This window comes from Lepisosteus oculatus, chromosome 3, assembly GCF_040954835.1.
Source record: "Lepisosteus oculatus isolate fLepOcu1 chromosome 3, fLepOcu1.hap2, whole genome shotgun sequence".
Classification (NCBI taxonomy): domain Eukaryota; kingdom Metazoa; phylum Chordata; class Actinopteri; order Semionotiformes; family Lepisosteidae; genus Lepisosteus; species Lepisosteus oculatus.
In genome coordinates, this window is record NC_090698.1 from 74,105,235 (window position 1) to 74,112,404 (window position 7,170).

The 7,170-nt window shown below is 49.1% G+C and overlaps 1 protein-coding gene across 8 annotated transcripts in view; it reads right to left on the bottom strand.

The window, feature by feature from the left end:
- The window catches only part of mctp1a (multiple C2 domains, transmembrane 1a), a 195,548-nt gene extending 191,624 nt beyond the window's left edge, over positions 1–3,924 (bottom strand). For 3 of the 8 annotated variants that reach the window (XR_001480038.2, XM_015360537.2, XM_015360511.2), the window contains exon 1: positions 1,988–3,775. Coding sequence is in view for 7 of the 8 variants with exons in the window: in XM_015360537.2 (XP_015216023.2) it covers positions 1,988–2,473 (486 nt within the window). In the remaining variant the exon portion in view is untranslated. Of the gene's footprint in view, positions 1–1,987 lie in introns of all 8 variants that reach the window. The other 5 variants (XM_015360520.2, XM_015360523.2, XM_015360531.2 and 2 more) reach the window with 5 other exon arrangements.
- Between the last annotated feature and the right edge of the window lie 3,246 nt (positions 3,925–7,170).

Genomic DNA, 7,170 nt, shown 5'->3' on the forward strand with positions numbered 1-7,170 from the left:
CAGGCAGGAGAGACACACCTGTACAAAACGAACATATCATCAGGGGGAAACTATCTCTGGGAGCCCACAGTCAGGAGTGTCTCCCATCCTCTGCGCAGGGGGGTCCGCCAGGAAGGCCAGGGCCTGACTGCCTCCTGTGGAAAACTGTTCCAAATGTTCGCCAGCGTTTCTGTTGCCAAAGGTTTGCAGTGACTGAGCAGAGCAACACACAGGGAGCTGACAGAGGACTGAAACCCAGGAATACACCGTACGCTGCCCACAGAATGACTGTTCCTCCCTTCCTCATGTTCAAGGCTATACAGTACTGCACACCAGTATATCTCTAGGCCCATTCTTCAGTCATACATCATACAGTACATCAGTCATACATCATACCCCAGTCACCTATATACTGTAGAGTATCCCTGTACCCACTGTACTGTACAGTATATACAGTAGCAGTAAACTGAGGCTCTCTGGTCCAGTGACACCAGTATCCCATAGATATGGCCTGACAGGCACACTGCAGGACCATCAGTACGTTCCTCTTCAAGACGATTCCCCATTATAACAGTGCCTGTTTACGGGATTTCAAGTAAAAGCAGATTTCTCCGCCTGACCAGATGGAAGCACCTGCTGGCACTAGAAATGAGAGAACAGAGGCTCTATTTGAAAGCACCGGGAGCTGCCGGCTTGTTGTGCATTTTACAGCGCGAGGAGCTGCTTCGGAATAAACCAGTAATGACTTGAGCCGAAATTGCGATTGCAACATTGACAGTTACTATTTTTACTTTTATAACGAATATTATTGAGAATAAGTATTATAGATAATACATAACACTAGTGATTATTCTATATAATATGTGTATACAATGCGCGCTGCGTAAGAGTTGCAGTGCGTTAGGAACAACTCAGAAGTCTCGACGTAGAAAAGCCATATATATCTATAACTGTCCTAATCAAAATTCTTCAGCTGTGCTCGGAGAACTAGGAGCAACTTCAGCCACTGCGACACACGTGCTGGAGAAGATGACTGCAGGGGGCTCTCACGCGCCTCGGAAATCAGTCAAAACAGGAGAAGTGTACATCGCGTACTCTTCACAAGCATTTAATGACAGGCTAGCTGCACTCACACTGGTGAGATGTTATCGATCGAGGCTACTAGAAATGAACTCCCATGCTGCCAAAGCTAGCATTTATTTTATTTTTTTTTTACCGTTGAGCTCTTCGTTTCTCGACTAATTTTACGGTTCGGTTTAAAGTTGGGCATCAGTGAGCCCGAACTCTGGCAGCCAGATAGCACAGCGACCAAAACCAGCACCCCGAGGTGCGTTATTGATCTTTAGGTTAGGGTCACAGCCCCACGGCACTGTCTCCGCACCGAATCTGTCATTATCCGTATCATTATACTTTTTCTACCCCCAAAAAATGTGCGGAATGAAACTGCAAGTAAAATGCTCTGAAGGTTCAATGCTAATTGAAGAGAAACATTTCAGACTTGCGTCTAATTACATAAAAAAAGTTTCGCGTAGAAATCTGTTGCCGCTGGTCATTAAGTTACTGTGAAACAAAACGGAAATCTTTTCCAGTGACAAATTTTCCCTCCACAACAGACGTTCGGTCACGGAGCCACGGCAGGTCCCACAGATGCCCACTGCACGGCAGAAACACGAAGCGCGTCTCACGACGGGGTGGGGGTCTCACTCGCGGTGATCACAAGCACGCAGCAGTGTGTGTGTGCTCATCCCGTTTCATTTTCTCACAGGTTCCGCAGCCGCCTTTCTTCACCCGAGTGCTATTTCCTCCAGCGACTTCACGCGCGACGGTGTCAAGTTCCCCCCCGCCCTGCTCTGAGAGTCGCAAAAAGCGCCTCTATTTCAAATGATCACCTGCACCGCCGGCGTGTGCCGTGCTGTCCTGCCCGCCCCCCGCTCGCCCCCCGGCTCCCTGCAGAGACACCTTGCGCCCCCGTCGCGCACTGCGACCGGCCCGGCGCGGAGTTACCTACAGAGTCGCCGGCGCTCTTCCTCGCCCGCCGCTCGCCCGCTGCGGCCGCGGGGTCCACCAGGCTCTCGAAGCCGGCCGAACCCAGGGAGGAGCTCTTCTGGTGGGACAGCGCCGGGTGAGACCCTGCGGGCTGCGGGCTGCCCGGCTCCGGCTGCGGGTCGGTGGCGCCGGCCAGCTGGTGCTCCCTTGCCCTCTCGCCGCCCGGGGCCGGCTTACCGCAGACGGACCCGTCCGAGTCCAGAGGCACCGAGGCGGAGCAGCAGAGGTTGGGCTGGGAAGAGGAGAAGACGCGGTCCAGCTCCGGTCCCCTCTTCCTCCTGAACGTCCATTTCCCCGGCTCTTTCTTGCCGTCTGCACTGCGACGGTCCGAGCCGATCTTGGGGCTCAGGAACGGCTTGGTTTTCTCCTGAAAATTTTTCCACATCCTCCTCTGGTAGGACAGCGCTTCCTGCTCGCAGGCGCTGCTGTGTTGGGGCGCCTCCTCCATGCTCCCGGAGCAGCACCCAGCCACAGTCGGAGCGCTCCCAGAGCCGGCCGGCTGCCCTCCAGTTAGACCCCGGGCAGCGCGGCGCGCAGGGGCAGCTTCTTCACGGGCGCTGCGACTCCGCTGGGAAACAGCATGATTTCGTAACGAGCATCGAGTGGGGTGTTTCTAGTTTTTTTTTAAAAAGGCACGGGGAGCGGAAGTATGAAGGGGCTGTGAGTGTGGTTTCCACACTCGAGGTCTGTCTGTGTGTGTGTGCGTGTCGGGGGGTAGCGATGATGCCAGGACGCGATTACAGCCCGCAGCTCCGGGAAGTTATTAAATACGCTGCTCTTCTTGTCGGAGAAGGTAGATTGCAGAGCCGGGTTGTGTGCAGTTCTAACGCCTGGCGCAGTCTGTCCATTAGAAAGGCGACGAAAGTGCATCTACAGCACAGCGCACAGCGACACAATTAATCTAGGAGTGACGTCGGTGAGACAACATCATTTGATACTCCTAGTCTTGGGTCTTGCAAACTGGGCTAAGTGCTGTTTGCACCAGTTTCAGCCTATTATTAATGCATCAGGTCTCATCAGCCTCCTGTCCAGTAGCTGGAGCGTCGGTTAACTCACCGAGAGGCGTTTAAAAAACGCCGCAAATGCTATTGGTTCCGAAACTGATTCTGTTGAATTTTTAATGCTTCTCAGTTTAGAATCAGTAACGTCGTAAAACACGTATGCTGTGTGTTACTAATAATTAGGACAGATATCCTATTGAGACACTGCAAGTGCTAACCCAACTTTGTGCGAATGGTTATCCGTCTGCTCTTGGGCGCTGCCTCCCGGTCGCACTGCGCTACTGCACGATGTTCTGTAGTCTGAGACCTTGTTTTTGATAAACTGCAGTTTTATGAAAATGCGAGGAAAAAATAAAATGCTGATTTTCTTCGCCATGTTGTAGAATGATTTCCCCCTTTCTTCTCTTCTCTTTCTCACCCCCGGGCTTCGGCAGCTGGTTCACCTCGTTTATTCGTCCTGTTCGCGGGGTTTATTCTTACAGGGAGGAGACCAAAGGCAAAACTCTTTCCCAGTTCTTCTTCCGAACATCTGAACCGTCCGCTATTGATTCCAACTATGATGTGATCCCCCTTAATTGCTAAGTGCACATTCATTTAGGTCTTTAATTAGCCGCTGACAAAGTGCCCATCAGCTGTCATAAGTGTTGTCCTGTCGAGTCCTTCTCTGACAAGACATTTTGAACAACAACAAAAAAAAAACCACCTCAAACACTTTAACAGAGCTCCCAGCTCGGGGACACAGCAAGACAAGTCCAGGCAGCCCCCAACCAGCACTGACTCTTCACAATTTGCATAGGAGCCTGCAGGGGCTCGGTTCCCAAACTCTCATGTGCAAGGGCAACGTTTCCTGCTGCCTTCTGAGACAGACAGTACGGGACTCACCCCCTCCATCTATCGATTCAACACAAGTGGAAACTGAGGGGGAGTGAATTTAAATCTGAGAACAGGAAGCACGTCTTTACCCAAAGGGTGGTGGGAGTCTGGAACAAGCTTGCCAAGCATGTTGTTATTGAAGCCTATACTCTGGCTTCCTTCAACAAAATGGCTGGGCGAGATCCTCTGATCAGTTAGCTACTAATTATCAAACAGGCTGACGGGCTGAATGGCTTCTCTTGATTGTAACATTGTACATGAAATTTAAAGGAAAGTGATATTAGTTTACTGGTGCATCACAGGGCTCAAAATCAAAGTGATTTTCTCTCTGTTAGAGTCACAACATAACAGAAAAAATAAAGGAGATTCCTGATTTCTGTGTAGAGTCAGGTGAATCATTGTATAATTGTAGGAAAGGGTAATACTAAAAGATTTCAAGACTGTTGAGGCACCTCTTCATACAGTCTGTTTTCTGTGAGCTTCTGCAGGGACCACAGGATTACATTCATGGTGTCCCCAGGTGGGGCTGCTGGTGCAGAATGATCCCTGTGTGTCTCCCAGGTGGGGCTGCTGGTGCAGAATGATCCCTGTGTGTCTCCCAGGTGGGGCTGCTGGTGCAGAATGATCCCTGTGTGTCTCCCAGGTGGGGCTGCTGATGCAGAATGATCCCTGTGTGTCTCCCAGGTGGGGCTGCTGGTGCAGAATGATCCCTGTGTGTCTCCCAGGTGGGGCTGCTTTTGCAGAATGATCCCTGTGTGTCTCCCAGGTGGGGCTGCTGGTGCAGAATGATCCCTGTGTGTCTCCCAGGTGGGGCTGTACTGCAAAGGTAGAAGAAGTGGGTCTTCTCCTGTATGTGAAGCACTTCCTGTGGGATGGAAAGCACTAATATAACTGCAAAGAATAATGAATTAATTCATATTTAAAGACAATAATGTAAAAACAATAATAGCGAAAACGTGTGATACATCTCGGGGGAGTCGTGGTTTTAGTACAAAATAGATTGTTTCATTTCCTTGCCTGTAAAGCATTTGCATCTGTGACTTATACATCCTTCAGAGGCCTGTCTGTAATTTCAGTGATGTATCTGTAGTTTTTTTAACACTGCAGGTGTTGGTTTTTTTGTTTCACGCCTGAAAGCAGTTCTCATTACACAACACTAGTATTTGTTTAAGCTGTAGTCTCGCACGTGTCAGAGATACAGTCCCAAAAAGAGAAGTAAAACAAAAATTGGATTTGGTGGTCAGCAGAAAGCGATATGACTAAACCAAACTGCACATACAGTAATGAGCAGCCACAGCTTGTGTTTGAAACCAGTCACAGCACCTCACACAAACATGCAAAGTGAAAGGATTACAAACTAATATCACAGGGAGCTACAGGTATTTGACCCATTTTTCTCAAAGTCAAATAAAAAATTCCTGACCAACCTGCCAGGTTCTTACTTTGTGGCCATATAACACAAACTCAGCTCAGTTGTGTTTCCCTGATGTTCTTCTGAGGGTGCATTGATACAGTAAGTGCAGGTTAGTTTTACATGATCATTTATTTCTGCATTAACCCTCTGTTATGTAACAAGAGCATACTAGACCCAGATGTCTAATCTGGGCACCACCCTGGCATTCGATCTCCTACTCACTTCCCCTGTGGGAATCTGTTCTGTCAGAGTTTTCCAGAGGATTCCAGCAGGAATTTCCAGCGTAAACTGTTATGAAATCGCTATGCGCTGATACTAATAGAATTCTGGCAGGCTCCCTAAAGTCTACCAAGCTACCCGGGTGGTCACTGCTGGCACTGTGCTCTGAAGTCTGTTTTGACTAATGGATACCAAAGACATCAGTCATGAGCCGAATGTCATCCGATTTAGGTCACAGTCTTGTATGTCATCCGACGGTCACCTGTCGGAGTGTCAAATGACAGGCCTGCCCCAGGAGTACAAGGAACCTCTCTCACTGTCAGGCTCCTGTGCTGCTCCGCACAGCTAAACGTTGTAGACTGGATATGAAATGTGCTCGCAGTTCATTCTGCATGTTCAGCTATGGGGGGGGGGGGGGCTTCTCGGGGGCACAGTGACCGAGCAGGGACAGGACCCCCGAGACGCAGGCGATCGGGATCTGAGCAAGCAGTAAAGGTGGGCGGGACATTCCCCACGGCATGACTTTTGTTCTTGCATAATGTCAAGCAGAGTATTCCCCAATGCGTCTCACTCAATTAACATAACATCACTTTATTAGCCCTATACAATTTCTTGCATTAGGAATTTGTCTATTCGCATACCCCAGCTTGCTCTCCATGAGACACACAGACAGGGAGAGAAGCTGGGGGTCAGAGCGCAGGGTCAGCCATTGTACAGCACCCCTGGAGCAGTTGGGGTTAAGGGCCTGGCTCAGGGGCCCAGCGGAGTAGGATTCCTCTGCTGGCCGCGGGATACGAACCAGCAACCTTCCAGCCACAGGCGCAGATCCTGAGCCACAGAGCTGGGATGTGAGGGTTATTTAAATGTTCTATAGCAATGTAGGAATTACAACCAAAAATTGCGAGAGTGTCTTGACACAGTCCATAAGATCTAATGATTTACAGTCTCACACACATCCACCTGCCGTGGTATGAAGGACAAGTCTTCCAGCCTTATGGCAGCCCCCTTTTGAACAAGGCTGAAGTCAAAACACGCCTTGAAAGTGAGATGCAGGTTTGTGGGCTTCAGTCCCTCGTTATCTGTATAACGTGCGGGTTTCAGGGGTTTAGAGATGCAGAAGAATGTTAACCATTCTAATTTGTTTGGTTGCTATTAGCACAGTGACCTGAGGATCAGTTCCAGATGATTTCTGAAAGAAGCCAGTGTGTCAGTTTGCTACAGACTCCCACAGCCCCGAAACACACTGAATAAAAGCCATCCATTCCAGTGATTCTCCAGGTGCAGTACGTCCTCTTTCTAGTGACTTTATTGTTTTTATAAGACTGAACCACATTAAATTACTGAAAGCCATGGCATGGGCAGCTGTCAGGGTGAAGCTGCAGTGAATTTACAGTAATGCAGCCTATGGTTTATGAGTTAGTAGAGGTTTCACACACAAATGTAAAAATAAAAGAGTAAAACGTCCTGGTGCTGATGAATTTTTAACAACCTGAGCTGATAGAAAGGCTCAGTAGATTTGAAAAGAAGGTCAGGTGAAGGACTAGTGGAGAATGCTGCTTAAGAAACCTGCTTCTAGAAAACTGCCCAAAGATCATGTTTCTGTGATCATTACTTGCAGTGAATCTGGAATCAAATCAT